The sequence below is a fragment of the Hemibagrus wyckioides genome, linkage group LG17, assembly GCF_019097595.1.
Source record: "Hemibagrus wyckioides isolate EC202008001 linkage group LG17, SWU_Hwy_1.0, whole genome shotgun sequence".
NCBI classification, from domain to species: Eukaryota; Metazoa; Chordata; class Actinopteri; order Siluriformes; family Bagridae; genus Hemibagrus; species Hemibagrus wyckioides.
In genome coordinates, this window is record NC_080726.1 from 14,236,730 (window position 1) to 14,257,826 (window position 21,097).

The following is a 21,097-nucleotide window of genomic DNA, read 5'->3' on the forward strand; positions in this document are numbered from 1 at the left end:
TACTAATAGCATCCAACAGGTTTTGGCCACTGAAAAAGGGTGATATTGATTGTCTTGCTTAACCCCAGCTAAAGCTTGGCTATTTTGAGAGCTGACAGATATCACCTGTAGAGCATCCAAGTAGGGAGCTCAGCATGCTGAATTTCTAAAGCTTTGAAGGTTTTGTCTTTCAAAGCACAGAGGCTACAAAATACATCTCTACAGGATTGTCTGCTATATGACCATGGTGTTAATGAGGGCACATATTGTAGAAGGAGACACTGTAGCTCAATACCTTGGTTGCCTCATTAGTCTGTAGTTTCTCATTTGTCGTTTCTCTTTTAATGTTTTTTCCACTTTTTTCCAGTTCTGGCTTTACAGGTGGCAGAGGTGCAATCAAAAGATAATGATGTCCTTTAGGGAAAAAGTCACTGCTGTAAATAAGTTTGACATCTGTATGGAAATACGGCGTATTGTGACGGTGTCATTATGATACCACGTTCCAGCACATACATATTCTCCATTTCAATAGCAAAATAGCAGCACAGTAAAACAGTGATATCATGCTATAATACCTTCACCAGCAACTGCTTGCATAATTACTTAATAAACTCAAATAAATAATGGCAACACAACACAGCTATAGAACGTACCCTATCTAGTGGGGCTGAGGGACTAAATGGTGCTCTAATAAAAAGTGCATAAGAACCAACAGAAGAACACTGATATTTATCACACATGCGTATGCTGGATGTTGATTGCATGGGCATATTCTTTTGCTTTATATTCCCCTTTATAACAAACAATTTCCCTTTAAAAAAACCCTGCTTGAGGGAGTGCTTCTTACAAACATGGAGCATGTTAAAAGGTCAAAGATGAATTTCACTGACCATGAACTAGAAATATTGGTGCACAAAGTAGAGTAAAACAGAAATAATTTATTTGACAGTTTTAGAATAGTTTGTCTAATAAATAAATATGATTTTCTGAGTAGTTGTGTGTTTTATTGCCCAAATTCCATTTAGAAATTAGTGTAAATTCATCATTTTCTGCTGCATGGTGCACTGTGAGTGAGATGAATGCAGATGTATCGCGTAGTTGGTTAGGAAATGCCATCTGTCTTTTTTTGAAAAGTACCTGTGACAAAAAGCGCTAGAACAGAGACCAATTAAAATTGCAAAGAACAAACAAAATTATCTGATGAGCCACTCATTACTTTTACAGTTTCCAGTGGTTTCTAAAAACATGTTCCTCTCTCTGTGATGCAGCATGAGACAAATCTTCAAACAAGGCTCATCCCAATCGATCTTCATGTGCTTGATATATCATCCTACTTTACATTTCATCTGTGTCACCTTTCTGCACCTTGTTGTGACTACTATAATCATGTAATTACTCTCTCAATTATGATGATATAATTGACAGTAAGTGGGATTGAAGCATCTCATGCTCAGTTTAGAGTCAGGCTCTCATCCACAAGCAAAGCTTGATAAATCACATTCTGTGCATGGAATCAGGCGTAAACATTGTTTATGCACAATACTATGCATATGCAATATTAAAAATGAGACAACTTCTACAGACAGCAAATCAATCAAACTTTGTCATAGTAATGGATGCAACCAAACAATGATAGACACAAGTGTCAATAAGACACAAATACTGCTGGAAGATATAAAACTACTGGAGGAAGGTGGCAGTGACTTTACAAAAGACTTGAATACGCATCACCAAGGCTCCAGGGGTATCCTGAATTGTATTTTTATAGCAGAGCATTGAGGCTCTTATTTTATTAACAAACACATTTTTCCTCTGTAAGATAGCTATAGGAGGATCCACTTTCGTCTCAGTAACTCTCTCAGTAACTGTCTTATAACACGGTCTGCTTATTCTTCGTAGTTGTTCTTTACCTTTCATTTTGTATTCATCAGTAAGATTCAAGTCTGACAATTGTAAAACCATCCTTGGAGCAAATGCATTGTTATATGATCTGATAAGATACTATTTTTGACAGATCCCAAAAAGTAAAGATTTGCCTGAATATTGTGGGCATATGTAGCTTTTTGATAGCTTAGATACATTTATTATGTCATCTGTGTGTATGATAAAACAGGCATATCATCTACATAAGCTTCTAGTTTAAGCCACCTCAAGCCACCTCTGGAAAACCAGAAGCTGTTATGCAAAATAAGTCAAGTCAAGAAGCATTTGTGGTCATTTGCATCATACGTATATTGAACTATAGAACACTGAAAAAATTGAAGGGCTTAAATGTGGTCTTCATAGTCTTCATGCATTATGGTTGATATGTAGGTCAACGTCTTGGGTAATATTTCAAAATCAATACTCACAGACACCATATAGGTCAGGGCCAATTAAGTTTCAGAAACGTTTGTAGAATTCGGCATCCAGCCATTGTTCTGTTTTCGCATAGCTCTTGTTATCTTACTGAAAGTCAGTGAGCTTTATAAATCCCATCTGCCCTCCTCTGTGAGAAATTCAGCAGCTACAGAGTTACCACAAGCCTCTGACTGATAGTTTCCTCATAAAATGACGTGGCAAATAAATGCATTTCTTGTGGGTCCATTGTTTTTTTGCCATCCATGTTGCTAGAAATACCTGGCTCAGCACCCATGACAGCACCCTATCTCATTCTTCTAATAAATTCTTTAAGAAATAAAAGCCTATTTCAGTAGTGTCAGTGAAATTTGATTCATTTTGTTGTGGTTTCTTTCCTCAAGGACTTCTTGTTTGACTGACATTTATACCTTTTTTTTTACTTTTAAGGCTCTGATGCTGTGTAATGTACTTTTGGCAGAATATCATTATCTGTACTTTGGTCATGTCCCACCACAGACTTAATGTCAGGAAAACTGATCATTCCTTTCACCAAGATAAATAAGCAGCCAAAATAATATCACTGCTGAAAAATGTTTAAATCTTTATTGGCTGCTTTAAAGATAAAGGATCAATCCAGAAACAATTTTTCTCCCATTTTTCCTCCCCAATTTGGTCACCTGCCAATTCCCAACCATCAGCCAGCTCTCTCCTGTCATCAACAACTACAAACTGGGGTAGGTAAGGCTAACACATGCCACCTCTGAGAAATGTGAAGTCAGCCAAAATGCATCTCAACTGCGATTCATGCAATGTTACAGCCCTGTGTGTGCCCTCTTCCACATACATGACACCTGTAGATGTCTGTGATTGGCTAGTGTTGCTGTGCTGGAATATCCTATCCCTTCTGTCCGGGGAAATTGGCTTTTTTGGCTTTCAGCCAGGTTTGACTCTGGCATTAATCTTGTGATCCACTCACATAGAGAGAGAGATGAGAGAAGAGTAATGTCACTTAGAGAGGTGATACCAAAGAGTAATGTGAGAGTTTGCTGTTGAATGTCTTTTAGAAATTTATATCAGAAAGGTGACCCTGCTTACATTCCAGCTGCATGCTTTCTTCAAGGCTGCTGAATGAGACTGTTTCTGCAGTCAGTCCTTCCGCTGAGCCATACAAGCTGCATAGAGACCTGCAGCTGGCATTTAAGAGGGAGCAAAATGTGTGCATTCTGACATTTATTAATTGCTGAGCCAAGAATTCAATTGCAATCTGGAAAAAAATACAATGTCCAAACCATATAGGAATGCTAAAATGTAGAACATTCAGTTAGGGACTGGGGCTTGAATCATATTTGCATGTTGCCCTGACCTAACTGAAGGAACAACAAGGAAGGCATTTGAAATTTTAGTCTCAGTGAAAATGACCAAAAAACTAAGATGTTAGGAGTGACAGTCCTAGAATGTATGATGCTTTTTTCTGCCACTTTTGTGATTGTCATTTATTACAAACACTAGATTTAGCTGCAAAGAAAACTGGGCAGTAATTTTATGTAATGTAATCATATATAGTGAAAATGCATGCATTCCACAATCTGATACTTAATAATAAGTGTTAAAGACATCCAAGGTGCGTCAAGCTGCAATATTACTTGATCTTGAGTGAATATTATTTAATGAGGGATAATTTGCTATCTTTTTGACATGAATTTAAAGGGCATAAAGGGTCTAGGCTTGGAGGAGACCCAGTCCCTGGCACTGACACTGTCTCAAATTTCATCTCTCCATCTCTCTGAGCAAGGAATTCTTTCAATTTTGTCCCACCAGATTGAGTTTGGATAAGATGGCAAAACAGTGTTATCTATGTAAGGCAAGCCTGGCATCTCGGCTCATGATCACGGTTGCATTGTAACAATTTCCTTGGTTTTGTCTACATGACCGGTATCTGATCTCTGTTTCTGACACAGCCTGAACCCTTACAGTTATGATGAGAGCTGCGTGTCGAGCAGTGTGGATCACCTTCCACTGGCAGCACTTCCTCTCCTCGCTATTGCAGCGCCACACTACCAGGATGCTGTGGCAGTAGTTATCGCCCAAGCCAATCAGGTCTACCACAGCTTCCTGCAGTCCCCTGAAGGACAAGGCTTTACTGGCCAGGTTGGTCTATTGTGGATTTGCTAGCTTTTACTAGCTTGTCTTATAATAACTCAGTTAGAACTTGGTACTGAGAAGCTGTTCAAAGCTGGTCTTAGTACAGGATTAAAAGGCAACCTCATCACAGTAGTAATGGGGAGAATTTGGTAGGGGCGTGTGAGTCATCACCGGATGAGTCATTACACAGTGGGAGAGGACTCTCTCTCTCTCTCTCTGCCCATTTGTCCTTGTGCCTTAGCTCACATGGTAATTGTAGTAATACATGATTGTTAATTTACAATGCGCAAGTGATTTCTAGAGGAAGTGTCCTTTATTTATAATTATATTCAGTGTGCATCATCTGAGTGGATGCTGCATGACTAACAAATGAACCTCCTGATCAAGAAAAAAAAAAAAAAACATTCAAGATGGTGATTCTCATAGACTTTTCCTAAATCCAAATGAAATCCAAGCACAGTTAATGCATGACAAATAAGTAATTAAGAAGCCAGAGCAGATGTTGTGTTGCTGTAATTAAGGTTATTGACAATCCTATCGAGCTGTGCCCACTACTAAGATGTCCAACTGTGGAGCTTTGTTTCATAACACATTGTTTTTGCTGTAGGTTCTGACTTTTGTGTGTGTGTGTGTGTGTGTGTGTGTGCTGTTGTCCAGGTGTGTCTGTTGGGTGACTGTGTGGGTGGCGTGCTATGTTTTGATGCACTTTGTTTCAGTAACAGCCCACAACATGACAGTCCTAGTCACAGAGAGAGACACAGCAGTATGGAGAGCCTAAGGGTATGTATTTCACGCTAAAACTCCTGTGTAGCTTGAGGCTGGATCCTGGCTATAAGTTGTACTTAGATTAACTCTACAGTTGTCCCTCTCCCCTCTTATCTGTCCATTACCTCAGCTGATTGGTTATCGTTTTTTGGTTAACTTGGAAAAAAGGGTTACTTGTAATGGTGATGCTTTTGTCCCGTCTGTAATATATGTTCCCATTCAACACAGAATAACCCCGGGCTACTAGAAGAGGCCAACTTGGGTCTACGCTCCAGTAAGCGTCTCAGCAAAAGCAACACTGACATCTCAGCCCCTGATGGGAGTTGTGTGAGGAGGAAACGACTCACTCGCAAACAGAGTGACTCTTGTGCTATTGACTCCTCCAAGAGCCAGCAGCAGCCAATTCTCAGCAAGTAAGCTTCACAAACCAAACAAATTCTTTGTTTTCATCAGTATTATGGCATATTCTCATTACAGCTAAGATAATACAAGCTTTTATGTTGCATTTTCTCAAAACGTCATACAAGCATTTAAATCAACTGCATACATCAATTTACCCTGGTGTAAGCCTGACCATATGTGTGTAGCTGGCACTTGGCCATGGTCTCAGTGAATGTGTCAGTCTCCTGCACCCTGCCATTATGGGGCCCATCTGCCTTATACTGTCTGTGCCTGTGTAAACATGTAGTATGTGCATTTAGTGCTGTTTTGAAATTTCCCCCAGTTGCCTGAGATTCTCTCTGACGTAGACGACGGGATTTCTTTGCAGTAGCTAGACACATGGCAGTGGCTACCAGAAGTGTGACACCAGCCCCTCCTACGTGTGACTCTCTGTAGGACAATTTGGATGATCACTGCGGAATTTACTAATGGGAGCCCGATCCAGGCTTTGCCTCAAGTTTCCATGATGCTGTTGAGAAGCAAAGGCTCATCTCTTGGTAACTTGAGCTCTTTCCCATGCCCTCTTATAACTTGCCATCACTACCTCTGAGGGTTGCCTGGAGGTTTTAAATGGCAAAGCACTGAGATTAATGCCCAAATTCTGCTTCCCAAAACTGTATACTTGGAGAAGCAGTGATGAGTTGATTATCTGCCCATATAAGAATTTCTATATAATAGGATATTACAACAAAACACAAAACGTGCAGATTCTGCTGAGTCTCTCAATCTGCTTTTTGGACTCTGAATGAAATTTTATGATATGAATATGAATCACTGCGATTCGAGACCATGGCTTGGTAATTACTAACCTGGTCTTGGTCATGGCAAATAATGGGAAAACAATGAGAAGTCATCAACATTCAGCTAACTCTAGGATGTTGTTCTCTGGCTGACTCTTTGCCTCTGATGTATTAGTTTTTCAAGATATTCTTGGACCATGTTTGATAACTGATGAAAAAATCAAAATGAAAAAAGTTAAGGAAAAAACCCATCCAGCTTTCTTTATTACAGTGTCAAACCCATTATGTCACTCTTCCAAGGCTAATATTTCTGCCTTTTGAAACCATTTCCAAAACTGTATATGAAGCGTGACTATGAATGATTGCAAGGGGTTTAGATTTTGATAGACTTACCATCTCATTATAATAATTTCTGTGACATCCAGATTTTAATATAAATTCTGTCAGTGGACCTGTTGATACACGGCAGCTCCATTACACAGCTCACTATTGGAAGAGCAGAAGTCAGAGATCCTGTTTCCACAGATTTGATTGTCAAGGATGATGGCTGAGGCTGCTTAATATTATGGATGATATAGTTGACGAAAGGATTTCCTAGGATTATGTTCAGGTTTGATGGCTGTTCCAGACATCCACCCTATTATTGTTTTCATATAAACTTTCAGTATATGTAATGATTTTTGCATACAAATCTTATTTATCTTATTGTCAAACTATTATTATTTTTTATACGTTTTAATAAAATATGTTTGTGTGTGTGTAGTCAGGTTCAGGATGGAATAGACCCAAGCCCTGGAGGAAGCAGTCCAGTGATGAATCCAGGCCATTTTGACTTTGAGGTGTCAGAATGTTTCCTGCTAGGTTGTCCACTTGGACTAGTGTTAGCCATGAGACGCACCGTACTTCCATCAGTTGAAGGTGAGTGCGTCACACTTACAGCCTTGCACAGTCTGTGACACATGTCACAGACTGTGCAAGGCTATAGTCTTGTAGTCATCTCCATGCACTGTTAGCTTACACTTGGCCGACAGTCCAGTTCTTCCAAAAGAGTGAATTGCAAGTGCTTTCCTCACATTACAGTGGTTACAGTTTCACTACACTGTTCTATAGAAAACATTCTGTTTATTAAAAAAAATTCAATTATATGCAATTTTTCACACTTTTTTATGACAGTGACTCAGCTACAGCCTGCATGCTCTCAGATCTTCAACCTGTTCTACCCCTCGGACCCATCAGCCTCCAGACTGGAGCCACTTCTGCATTCTCTCTTTCACCGACTGCCTCCGTTCCCTGTTTCACGATATCAACGCTACCCGCAAGGAGATGGTCGCTCTACCCTGATTGGTGAGGAAAAGAATTTTGAAGAGTTTTGATATGTTGGGTCACTACTGACAACCTAGCAGTTTTCATACATGAAAACTTACATTTCTGGCATTGGCAGACTCTCTTATACAGAGTGAAGGGCAAATGTGCCTTTATTTGCTAGATTGCTAGATATAGAACTTTATGTGACAGACTAAAGACATAAATATGAAAATTAAGATCAGTATTTTTAAATGTGATTGAAGGGGTGTGACTGACAGCCTCCAAGAAAATAAATTACAGTTGCAATTATGTGACTTAATTAACACCCCCTTGATCGTATAGAAAAAAAGAATTATGTGGTGAGGATAGATATCAGTAAACATGCTCACACACATTCTGGTTTAATGCAGTAATTAATTACTGTAGCCACATGGTGTGGTTCTGGAGCCGCCCCATGGGTAAGGTAGTTTCATCATTATAGTCATCACAGATCCGCTCTTCAAGTCTGTAAATGGGATTAATGTCTGTAATATCCAGGAAAGGCTGGCCTGGCTGTTTGTTAATGGTTTTCTGGACATGCACCTAGATTTTGTTTGTGGTTAGTTTCCAAATTCAAATGATTTATTCTGCATGTATAAATTGACATGAAGATAATGTGTGATTGACAGACAAATGTTCAGGAATCTTTTACATTACTGGAGTCTCTCAACATTCTGTCTCCTACTTTTTGCAGCTTTACCAGGATTATTTATGTTCTGATCTCTAAACTTTGTCCTCAGTGTACAGTGTCGAGCCCCAGTCCTTTGTTTGTCTTCTTTCAGCTGGTCTCTCCAGCACTAACTGTCTGTCTTGCTTTTTTCTCCTATGCCCTCTTTTGTCTCTCCAATTATCTTACACCTGTTAATATCTTACAGTCTAATACAGGGTTTAGACAGAAGGTAGAAAACAACAGACAAAACAGAGAACAGTGTGCATAGGATACTGGTGTCTACGGCACTGTTCAGACTTGGTATTAACATTCTCCTCGGGTGATCATATCACAAATGGATGGCAGAGATGAATAGCTATTCACACCTGGTATTTTCTTGTGTCTCAAAAACATCTGCAGTGCCCACTTGTAATCGTACTTCTTTGTAGCAGGATCACAAAATCAACCAAATTTAGACCCAAAACAAGGAAATACCAAGCAAAAATTCAAATGAACTGTTTATATTTAACCAACAGACTGCATTCACAAATTCAGTCATTTGGAACTCAGACTGATTATGTTCATACAGTCATCAGGGTATAAGGCATTGCATGCAGGTCACATTTCAGGTGTTTTCAGCAGTTACATGAGAAAAAAGAGAGGGAAGTAAAATTTTTAAAAAATCAGAGCGAGAGGGATGTAAAAACCCAAACTGAAATATGATATATGAAAATATATCTTTCTATCTTTCTATCTTCTATCTATCTTCTTTCTATATTTCTTATCTATCTATATATATTTATATATATATAAAATATATATGAAAATTTACGCTCTGGGTTGAATAAAAAAAAAAAAAAATTGTGTTACTACAGTGATCTCTCTTTTGGTTCTATTTGGGTAATGAAACTTACCCAGGTGCTGGGTAAATATAATAACCCAGCAGTTGCTTCACACCACCAGTCTAGATGCTGGATAATGTTAATGTACAAACCAGCAAAATCACTCAAGCAAGCATTTGTGTAGAAAAATGAGCTCTTATGAACTTGACTACATGCACAGGCTGTAAACTCAAATATATTCTCGAGAACATGTCCAATGGAAAGGAGTTTCAATCTCCTTTTGTTCTGTAGGCTTGAGCACACACGATATACTAGTACATACTATATACTATATACTGATCTTACGATCTGATTACTTGAGACAGATATTAATACAAAGCCTGAAAAGTACCTTATTCTTACTCAGTTTTATGTTTTCAGGAATATTAGATATTAGTCCAACCCTGGTCCTGGAGTACCCCCTGTCTTGTATAATTTTGTGTTTTCCTGTTAGCTAATCAGCTAATTAACAACCCCTCCTGGGTTAGAGTGTGTTAGAACAGGGAAAGCAAAAAATGTGCATGGGGATAGGAGCAGGTTTGGAAACCTGTGACATATAGAGTTGCACCACTGCATCTGTATTCCTCTGCTGTCTCTAGGCTCTCTAATGACCTCTCTGATATCCCCTGTGCTGAGAAAAATCATCTGTAGGGAATTCGGGCTTAGAAAGTAGTGATTTTTTTCATCAGAGCTTTATGCAGTAGGCAAAATGATGCAGTTGATTTTGTGGAGTCAGTAAAACATGCAGGACAAGGAGCCTACACCTGATGTTAGATAAGTATAGTATGCCAGCAGTGGCACCACATTAGCTTTTGTTCTGACCATTCCTGTCCCAGCTGATGAGCTCAGTGAGTAAACTAAGCTTAGCTGCCATCTACATCCAATGGGGGATAGCTTCAGCTTCCAGTTTCTGTGATTCAAGGGATACAGTCAGGATTTTACTGTGCTTAAAATAACTGGAATATATTAAGACTTTGCAGCAAGTGGCAAGTAAATTAGCATTTGTAGACAGATGTGAGTGGCATGTGAGAGTAATCATGACAAAGGCTGAATCTGGAAACTGAGAGTTTCAAGCTGATGTATAGGATAGGTATTGCAGTGTGTGTGTGTGTGTGTGTGTGTGTGTGTGAATTTAGCAATCACAGACACATTTTAGTGCCATTTATCCGTGCACATATTTTACTTTTGAGAGACAGAGCCAGGTCTGAAAAACAACACAATCTTTTATCCTGCTTAGACTTTACACAAATTTACACGTACCGCCTGCTTTCTACATCACTTCTGTCTCACCAGGCTTGCTAATAAGAAGAGCTAGTTGATGTAATAGTTGTTAGTTTGTCTCTGTGCTGAATAATAGGCTGTGTGGCAGAGGCAGGCAGGTAAAGGGACACATAATTCAGAAAATTCAGTGAAGCGTTAAAGCTAAGTGCTTACATTAGAAAGCTTGTTGAAGGGTTTAAAATCACTTTTTCTCAACACACAGAAATAGAAGTAGGGCAAGAGGATACGTGTGAAATCGGGTCAATTGAATAAGGTCATCGTTTCTATTCACAGAAAGTGGTTAAGTGGTTGACTGTTTACTGTTAGATTTTTTTTTCGCTCGGTCATCAACGTGCGTCAATGCAAAACATCTAATCTGCAATTAAAATGAGAAAGAACTCTAATCCAAATTAAACAGAGAACTGATAGGAAGTTATTAATTATACAAGCCTGTTGGAAAGATTTGCCAGGGTGTTGTGAATAAGCAGCAAAGCATTAAATTGTATCTACAGTTGTGAAGCACTGATTCATTTTAACTGAGACATTGCTCACCATGCTGCCTTTTCACATTTCTTTCACATCCCTTCTAGCTGATGACATCCATAGCCACCCTGATGTGTTCCTGGATGAAGAAACTGTGCCCTCTTTCTCCCCGAGGGTAAATGACGCAGAGGGAACAGTGAAGCAGGTGGTTGGCAGAGGCCGCAGGGCAAGTCTGACCAGCACAGACAGTCAAGCATCCGGCTGCTGGGAGAGCAAGCTCAGCTGCATCACTGCCAACAGTAAGTGTGTAGGCTGACTCTGTTATACAAGCTAAACACACCCACTCTAAACTGCTATTCTCTCAGTCATTCTAAAGGTTAAGCTAAAGATAAACTACATTTACATGTACAGTTAATCATTTATTATACATGCATGTGTCTCTGTGTGTGTTTCAGTCTCCAGTAGCTGGTGGGGGACTAAACGGCTGGACTATGCTCTTTATTGTCCTGATGTATTGACTGCATTCCCCACTGTGGCTCTGCCTCACTTGTTTCATGCCTCCTACTGGGAATCTACAGATGTGGTGGCCTTTCTGCTCAGACAGGTAATACATACATCTAAGATCATTCCTTTTGGCATTTTGGCACAAATATACCTCTATTTTGTTTTGTAATATTTCATGATTTTGCTTGTTTACTTGTTTAATGGCTTCATGCTGATTGTTTGAATATATCTAAAGCAAGATGTAACTCTACCCCAAGATATGAGAGGCTTAGAACTACTCAAAAGGTGCATTATTATTTTTATCTTTACTTTCACTTTTCAGCAAGTCACTCAAACACACACATGCCTCTCTCTCTCTCTCTCTCTCTCTCTCTTTGCACCTCTCTCTCCCCGTTTTTCCCATGACACCGCTCAGAGCATTCTTAAGTAAAATTTCACGGCAACTGTTCAGTCCTTACCAGTGACCTGCTCTGGCTCTGCCCACCATTCCCAAACTGGTGCCTGAGCACAACCCTGCTTCAAGAGTTTCCATTTATGGTGTAAAACTGTACTGCATCTTGTATTCCTATGATACAGTAGGCTCTGGATCTATGATAAGTTACTAAAGATAAATGAAAGAATGATGTGTAATGTGAAGAGGGTTTTTAACATTTTGAACATCCTTCTTAGACAAGTATCAAAGAAAGTCATCATTTTATTGTATTATTAAAGATATTTTCTAAATGATTGTCACAGGACTTCATTCCTTTGGTATTATACAGATTACTATTATCTGAAAATCTAAGTACAGCATGAAAGAAGGTAAGCAGGATAGATCCTTTTCAGAGATTCATATTATTATGCAAAACTGGCAGCACACTTACATTTTCAAATAGATTTTTTTTATTGTTGGGACTGAAAAATGTTTTTGTAATCAGGGATTTTATCAGATGTTAAAATGGAGAAATACAATGATCATTGGTTCATTGGTTGCCCATTTGTGTTTGTGTGATTGACAGGTGATGCATTGTGACTGTGTGAAGGCTCAGGAGGCAGACAGTTCAGACTGCACCTCCTTTTCCCCTTCCAGCCCCAGAGAGAAATGGCTACGGAGACGCACGCATGTTAAGCTTAGGGTGAGTGGAACATCACTTTCTCTGACTAAATCCAGTAGCGAGTCAACTGCCGAGATACATATATGTCTAAGAAAATAAGGTTTTAAAACAGGATTGTTGCAGCTTGTAATATGTAATATATAATAAATGTCTGCTGAGGTACTCAGCTGGGTATGTATCAGCTTAGTGGTTACACCATTGGATTACTGATGGGAAGGTTGTGAGTTCAAATCCCAGGTCCACCAAACTGCCACTGCTGAGCCCCTGAGCAAGGCCCTTAACCCTCAATTGCTCAGTTACATAAAGTGAGATAAAAATGTAAGTCGCTCTGGATAAGGGCATCTGCTAAATGACAGGAATGTAAATGTAGCTGCTTTAGTTCTATTAAATATCAGGAAGATATCCTGCCAATTTTTTTAATATATCTACGACATGCTGTATATTTTTAAGTTACCCCATTTGTCCATGATTTGATCATCTGCCCATCCCCAACACACAACTAGATCCACACTATCATGTGACAGCTACAGGCTTGGGAGGATGAAATCTAGTATACCTCCTTCACAAGATGTAAATCCAGCCACTGTATCTTTTCAAATGATTACTCATGCTGTGTCACAGAGCAGCTGTGCATAGTTATATAAATCCTAGATGCTACTTTGGGCTTGGCATATTTTCATCTCCGCCTTTTTGGTGGAGGCAAATATTCAGATTTCTCCCATTGAGGTTAATAGAATCATATGATCCATGAGGATATTTATGTAAATGCCAGTGCACTGGGCAGTATTTGGATATCTTTAGATTAAACAGGAGAAAGCTCATACAATATGTATATTTCAATACAGTGTTTTATGCAGTTTCTGCTGTTTAATTCTATTTAGCTGTTTTAGAAGTTGATGGCTCATGTGTGGTTCAGTAATTTGTAGTTTTCAGATTTGGGATTGAATGCATCAATTTATTTTATCAGCTAGGATATATTTATCTGGATTATTTAAGCTAGTTTGAATTAAGAAAATTTCCTGGTCCGATTTATCAGGCTTTAGGCTTTAGGTTTTTATTAAGAATGTAGTAGTTTTAAAAGTCAGTCTTTTGAAATTCAATACAGTTGTAGTCAGCCAGGTCTTGATTTATGATCTGTTATATCCTACCATCCACACATTTGCAATAGTGTTTCCAATATGACCTTGTAGAGGCAGGGGTGGGGTCAAGCACCAGGTTCTGAATCCTCATTCAGGAGGAAAGGAGTGTGGAGCGAGGAAAAGTGAGTAGTAGGTAATCCACCTGTAGGGATTTTTTGTTAAAGAGTGTTTTGTGTTTCAGGAAGCAAGGATTAAAGGGAGAGAGAGAGAGAGAGAGATGAGCAGGGTGGTGTGTGTGTGTACATGCATTTGTGAAGTGAAATAAAATTGCTGCAAAGGGAAGAAAAAGAAAATAAAGAGCCACATTTCGTGTTATCCCAAGCCTGTTTCTTTGTCTCCTCTCTGTAAGTGTGTTCTGTACCCTCCACTGGCTAATGGGTGATTAGTTAATGTGGGGTCTTTTTGATATGTGACTGTAGTTAGTACCCACGACATTTAGATTCCATCTATATGTCAGTTGAACTTAGAGAAAAGCAGCGTTCTTTATATCAGTGCCAACTTAAAAGGTAAAAGTTCATTTGGTTTCCTTGGGCTTGGTTAGATATTTGTATGTCTAAGACAACTTCTAGCTTGAAAGACACTGTTAGGAATAACTCTAAGAATTTAAATGTCAGTATTCTGGTTGCTTTGTGCTTGCAGTTGTTGTTCCCCAGTAGTAAAATGAAATTTATTGTTGGAGAGTGGCATTAATGCAGAAGACTCCGTGGAGTGATGGCACCCTCTTTTGGAAGGAAACTGAATTGCAGGAAGATGTCTTTTTTTGCAACTCATTATATTCCACTGAATAAAGGAAGCAAAAAAGAAAAGCCTAAGCTCTGTTTCTCCTTTACAGAATGTCACCTCCAACCACAGAGTGAATGATGTCATTGCGACTGAGGAAGGCCCGCAGACTCTGGTTGGTCGGTTTATGTACGGCCCTCTGGACATGGTGACTCTGACAGGAGAGAAGGTATGAGAGCAAACTTTCATCAAGCTCATCAGCAGGAAGCACTTGTGAGGTCTGTGTACAGGTTTTACTCAATGTACTATTTCTACCTCTTTTTTTTTTTATCAATCTCTTATTTCTGTAGGTGGACATATATTTAATGACACAGCCTCAGTCAGGGCGCTGGGTGCACTTTGACACTGAGGTCACCAACAGCAATGGCAGAGTATCCTATACTATCCCTGGCAGCAAAAAGATGCCTGTGGGAGTTTATCCTATTAAAATGGTTGTCAAGTAAGTTCATGCTATGTGCCTATTTTTTCAAGATTATTTCTGTTTCTGTGATTAATAGTTGATGGTTGACATAATTGTCATAATTTACCAACATGATTTTGATCATTTAAGGCTGTCTATGGAGAGCAAATTTCTTCATTCAGGGTGGATACAGAATTCTCCAGTAGGTGTTTGTGATTCTTTTCATGGCTATTTATCCCATTCATTCCCTTTTCTTCTTCAGGGGAGACCAGACAAGTGCAGAAGCTTTCTTAACTGTGTTGCCTCGAGGAATGGAGTGTGTGGTGTTTAGCATCGATGGGTCTTTTGCTGCTAGTGTCTCCATTATGGGCAGCGACCCTAAAGTACGGGCTGGTGCTGTGGATGTGGTCAGGTAAGTCTTAATGAAATAGAAAAAGTAAACGGTTAAAAAAACTTAGAGCATGTACATGTACAGACACTACAGTTTAAAGGATAGTTTCACAGTGTTGGCATGCTGCTCAGAGAAAAGCAATACATTATTAAAACATAAAAACATTTTTTTATAAAACATCTAAAAAAACATCATGGCTGTTGTTTCTGTAAAATGGAAAAAAATCAGTCCAGAATGGTGTCATAAGAAATAAAATGCTGCTTTGCAGAGTATATTAAAAAAAGTCTCCTTAACAACCATATATAATTTTAATTTAAGCTGTTCCAATTACTTTAGTTATCTGCTCCAACACTTCAATTATCTGAACAGTACAGTTCACTCGCTCATTTTCTTTCATTTCTTTTTTTTATGACTGATCTCTCAAACTTAGTTCTTTGTTTTAGGACTATTTAGGAATATTTAGGTCATTTTACTTTGAACTATATTTTTAATATGTGCCTCAGTCCGGCATCACTGCAATAATATTAGCTTAAATGTATAACAAGGGAGAATTTAAACTATAAATGAGATACATGGGAAATTAATTTTGGCCTACTCTATAAATAAATATCCAAGATATTTTCAAGATATCATAGTGACTTGAAGACTGGAATAAATCCATGAACGCACGATTTTGCACATGAATGAATATAAAATTTATAATGAGATTAATCATGACCGAAAAAACATAGAAGGGGTTAAACTTTAGGCTCTTGGCATGCAGCAGTAATCTTGGCGTGATTATATTCTGTCAGATTGATAAATGCCACATTTCAATTCAATCCATCAAGGAAAGGATTACTACAGTAATAAATGGATGTTGTGTTTTGTGTTAAGACACTGGCAGGACTTGGGTTATCTTATTATCTACATCACTGGGCGTCCAGACATGCAGAAACAGAGAGTGGTGTCCTGGCTTTCCCAGCACAACTTCCCCCAGGGCATGATCTTTTTCTCTGAGGGCTTGGTGCATGACCCATTGCGCCAGAAAACCATTTTTCTTAGAAACTTGATTCAGGAGGTAAGATTCTCTTTGTCTGGTGTTCTGACTTATCTTCACTATCAGATTATGCACACATACCAATTTACATAGTAAATTTTACAATAAGGTAAGTCACTTTTTCCATGTTGTTAGTGTCACATTAAGATTAACTCGGCTTACGGCTCCATGAAGGACATCTCCGTCTACAGCATGCTGGGTCTCAGCCCCAACCAGATATATATAGTGGGCAGACCATCCAAGAAATACCAGAACCAATGCCAGGTGAACAAATTTTTATTCACTCTTATATGTACCGTATTGTGGCGCCTTGTTTTGCTTTTCCTTCTGTTTCTCTGCATCCTGACCTGACCCTGGGTTTACTATGCTGTGTAGTTCCTCAGTGAGGGCTACGCGGTGCACCTTTCTTCGCTACAGTTTGGCCACCGGGCCCGGGCAAAGAAGACTTCATCGATGCGTATGGTGCTGCGTAAGAGCTCATTTGGCCTGTCTACAAAGCCGGATTTCCTGTCTAAGCGCACACACTTGCGACGCACCATGTCTGTGCAGCAAGCCGAACCTCCCATGACCTTGATTCCCAAACCGGAGCGTGCCCAGAGCCAACCAGAGTCCAATAAAGAGACTGGGGGTAGTGAAGGAGGTGGCAGTGTGATATGGGTGCGGGCAGGCATGCACCGAGGCAACACCACTCCCTGATCACACAGAAAGCCAATGGGATGAGAAAGGAGAAGACATGGTTTCTCACTAGAGTGTCATGGTAAATTGCTTCTCTGCTTATTTATACTGAAAATAATGGAGAACTTAGTATTTATTGCATTGTATATTACTTTTGTAATTTCTATTCAACATTTTGTCCATAGTGGAAATGTGGGTCTTCCCTATAAACAATTACTCTTGACATTTTCACTTTGAGAGTACCTTGAGTCTATTGTCCATGTAGTTTCCTAAACAGGATGCCCTTCAACTTCAAAATAAATGCCTCAGACCCCCTCAGTACTGATTTACCTACAGTACACTGGTCAACTACTCCAACTAGAATCTTTGTATAAAAGTGTACAATAATATTCTGGTTATTTATTGAAGAGCTTTTTAATCATGTACATTTTAGTCCAGTTTGTCTGGGCTCAAATTGACATTTTTTATAGGATTGTTTGTTTTTGAGTTAGTGATGCTTGGTTAAAACCAGTTAAAATTCAAGCAATTCAAGTGAGTGCACAAACAGACTAATAACTCTCACAAATCAATTATAATTGTAAGAAAACTTTTTAAAAATTCCATCATTGTAACTTACAACAGCATTTATGAATGCAGTGCATTTCCCTGCTAGACTAGTCCAAACAATGTGGGGGGAAATCGTCTTTTGATTTAATCTAAAAAGCAAGCTTTCCTTTTTTTCAGGAGAGCCTTATTGGTATTCATAACCAAACCCTAAGTAGAGCTATTATTAGGAGCAGCTCTCTGCCTGTCTGCTCTGTCATTGCTCTCAACACTGCTGATATTTGAATGCACATGTCCATTTTAGCTGTCAAGGGTCTCTTATCTAAAAACAGATTGCTCAGACTTTCTCCAGTTCACTTTCTACTTAGTGTAAAATGACGTTTGCTACATATGATGTGTGGGTTGACTGATTATGTTCCTGGTTAAATAGTGGTCTGTTTATCTTTTGAATTAATCTAGGTATTCAGATGGGCGTTCATTTGAGGATTTGAACCTTATGTGTCCATCCTTCTGTTTCTCTTCTGCATCATCTTCACATCTAAGCCTTTGGGTGAGGCTCCACAAATCACATCTCTGCTTCAAACCTCACTGTGTACAGCTTGCTTCATCTCCCTGTGGATTTGACTCATCATATGTTATGCAAAATCTGTCTATTCCTCAACTCTCTTGTTTGAGTCAAGGCAATAACAGAGGTTCAGCAGATTTGAAATTATCAGTAAGTAGTAATTGATTAGTAATAATTATAACCTGGAGGTATCAGATTCCAGGTTTAGGACCTGGAGTTTCATTTTTTTAAGGAGTCAGCAACACAGAGGTATTTTTGCTTGGCCTTGTGAGGATTTGGCTTGCTCTCTGACTTTCTTGAGCTTCGCCTCCAGGCATCCTATTTCGAGGTATTCTGTCAGTCTGGTGCCAGGCAAGAGGAGATTTATAAGATTCCAGCAGAAACATCCAGATGTCCAAAGCCCAAGGAAATTTACACAGTTGAAGAGGCAAGCTCATAACATGCTGCTTGGACAGGCCTTTATGCTGGCTCCTGCAATAATCCTTCTGTGTAAATATTGCAGACTCAACATTGCTCTCTTGGTATCTGTCCATGAGCTGGCTGAAGAGATGGGGCTAGGCTGACCCAAACCCGCTGTTTCATGCCACAGCTGCATAGCCAGTACAGTGCATATGCCAGCATAGAACCTGTGCTAAGAGAAGTGCTAAACTTCCCCATACCTCTGTGCGAGGTCATACCTCATTTCCCATGTCTCATGTCTGTTATATCAGTAACTGTGGATTGACTACAAGATGAGAGGATTATCATACATCAGTGGTTTCTGTTTCTGTGGCCAATATTTTCCTTGAACAAATATGTATTGTTCATATCTTCTTTTTAAAACTGTAATCTGTCCAGAAAACATGATTTTCAGAGATTTAAAATGGGGGGCAGCTTAAGTGTATTACATGTATTGTGTACATTTGTGATATTCCTCAATTCCTCACTTAGGTGAATATTGTAACTTGCACTAAATCAAATTGATTATGGTACTATAGATGTAATTGTTTATGGCTGAATACAGCAATGTTTACCATTCAAATAATGGTTTTGTATTTGTATTGTGATAGTGGTTGTTGTTGTTCACAAGGTTGTGAGTGTACTGCCCTGATATTACACAATAATAAGGTAATTGTCTAATCTGATATTGATATTGTTTACATATAATTGATTCATGCATAGACTTAACACTACAGGCCAAAGTTTGAAAGTATCACTACTTTGAGAAAGAAATGGTTAAATAACATTGTCAACATAACATGGTCAGTGTGAAAATAAAAGTCCCCAAAAGAGGTTCTTTAGAACTTTTAGAGCCACAGCACAACCTTGTGTGATTTCCTGAAGACCACTGAGATATATTTTGTTTTTAGCTTGTGTTAGTTTGGCGAAATTCATGAGTCAAAAAAGACCTTCAGGAAATCCTAATAGTTCTACTGTGGCACTCTGAAGAACGATTTCTGGCACCTTTAGATTTAAAGGTATGATGGACTGTAATCAACAAAGACCTTGAGGGCTTTTTGTGTGTAATACATCAGAATAAGTTCATCACTCTTAGGTTAAACTAGATGTCAATAAACATATTGGTTGGTAGTAGACTGACATCATTTTAAAATATTTTTGAAGCTTGAAACATTCACTGCTTGTTTTCATAATGCTGACCTATACAATCTCTATAAATTAAGATAAATATGACATCTGAGATGTTAGTCTCTTGTGTTGTATTTAGTTGCTTTTTTATTAATGAAAACTGTTTCTTCACTGAAAGCTGAAAACTGCAATGTTTCTTAATTTGCTTAACCAAAGTGACACTTGTATAATGGACAATGTCCTTTATATAGACCACTTAGTGTGGTGTGTGTGTGTGTGTGTGTGTGTGTGTGTGTGTGCATACATGCAAAACAACATGTCTGTGTTGATTTGAGCTGTTTTGTGTTTATTGATTGAAATGAAGAGCAGTCATGGTGAACTGTATTTTCTCTTATTATCTTTCCTTACCCAGAGGTCATGTGATTGAAAAATACAGTCTGAAACCGAGCCTGCAGCTTGAGCCTATGTGACAAAGAAATTTTAAGATAGACTTTTGTTTGTATGAGCTTTTGTGAAGTGTGAACATTTGTCACTTTCTGAATTAGTATACTCAGTATATGAATGTATTTCCAGCCTTATTGACGTGTGTATAACCTTTCAAAGATATAGACATATCTGTATATTCAGAGAATATATTTGTATTTTATGCAAGTTATTTATTTTAAGATATATTGTTTATGACAGGACTAAGGTGGTAAAACTCACGATTGTGGTAGTTGTGGCCAATAAAATTGCTTTTGGCTCAGTGTGTGATGAAACCATGTACTTTTCCTCTGTCTTTTACCATCAAATAATCTGCAGTGAAGCATTCATTACATCTAAACTGTTCACAAGAGGTTAACACTTCTGGTATCCGGAGATGGATATGATGTACGTAGGAGTATGTGCATGCTAAATATAGTTCCCCATAAGAGTTTGTACTTAATGTGTTACATATTTAAAGTAGCAGAAGATTCCTGATTTTTTAACTAAAATGTGATGAAGTCTGAGGTGCTCCAAAGACATACCAAGGAACAGCACATTTTATCTTCCAAAGGGGCCTCCAGTGTCATTCAAGCATGAAGCACAGACACCACCTGGACATCCTGGTAAGAAATTATGTTTGGGTCAGGCTTATCTTGATAAATTCGGCTAATGCCCAACCATGTAATTAGAACCATTTGTAGAACCTTAATATATCTTTAGGAAATAAATAGGGTTTTAATTATACCATGTATTCTCACCCATACACATCTGCTCTCAGTTGCTGCAGGACATTAGAGGAATTAGATGAAAGATAAGGAAACTCTGTCTCTGTCACCAAAACACAGCATCTTACATAAGCATGTTACATAAGCACTGTTCTGACCTGCAGGTTTGACCCAGCAGGCTCATGGG

General features: G+C 38.7%; 1 protein-coding gene across 1 annotated transcript in view; it reads left to right on the plus strand.

The window, feature by feature from the left end:
* The window catches only part of pitpnm3 (PITPNM family member 3), a 48,210-nt gene extending 27,732 nt beyond the window's left edge, over nucleotides 1-20,478 (plus strand). Inside the window, exons 6-20 of the mRNA XM_058414032.1 lie at nucleotides 4,278-4,467; nucleotides 5,119-5,241; nucleotides 5,455-5,639; nucleotides 7,171-7,325; nucleotides 7,581-7,751; nucleotides 11,132-11,323; nucleotides 11,480-11,628; nucleotides 12,527-12,643; nucleotides 14,594-14,710; nucleotides 14,832-14,980; nucleotides 15,204-15,353; nucleotides 16,209-16,392; nucleotides 16,507-16,635; nucleotides 16,747-17,128; nucleotides 18,049-20,478. Of these exons, the coding sequence (XP_058270015.1) occupies nucleotides 4,278-4,467; nucleotides 5,119-5,241; nucleotides 5,455-5,639; nucleotides 7,171-7,325; nucleotides 7,581-7,751; nucleotides 11,132-11,323; nucleotides 11,480-11,628; nucleotides 12,527-12,643; nucleotides 14,594-14,710; nucleotides 14,832-14,980; nucleotides 15,204-15,353; nucleotides 16,209-16,392; nucleotides 16,507-16,635; nucleotides 16,747-17,067 (2,332 nt within the window). The 3' untranslated portion in view covers nucleotides 17,068-17,128; nucleotides 18,049-20,478. The remainder of the gene's footprint in view (nucleotides 1-4,277; nucleotides 4,468-5,118; nucleotides 5,242-5,454; nucleotides 5,640-7,170; nucleotides 7,326-7,580; nucleotides 7,752-11,131; nucleotides 11,324-11,479; nucleotides 11,629-12,526; nucleotides 12,644-14,593; nucleotides 14,711-14,831; nucleotides 14,981-15,203; nucleotides 15,354-16,208; nucleotides 16,393-16,506; nucleotides 16,636-16,746; nucleotides 17,129-18,048) is intronic.
* Nucleotides 20,479-21,097: the final 619 nt, after the last annotated feature.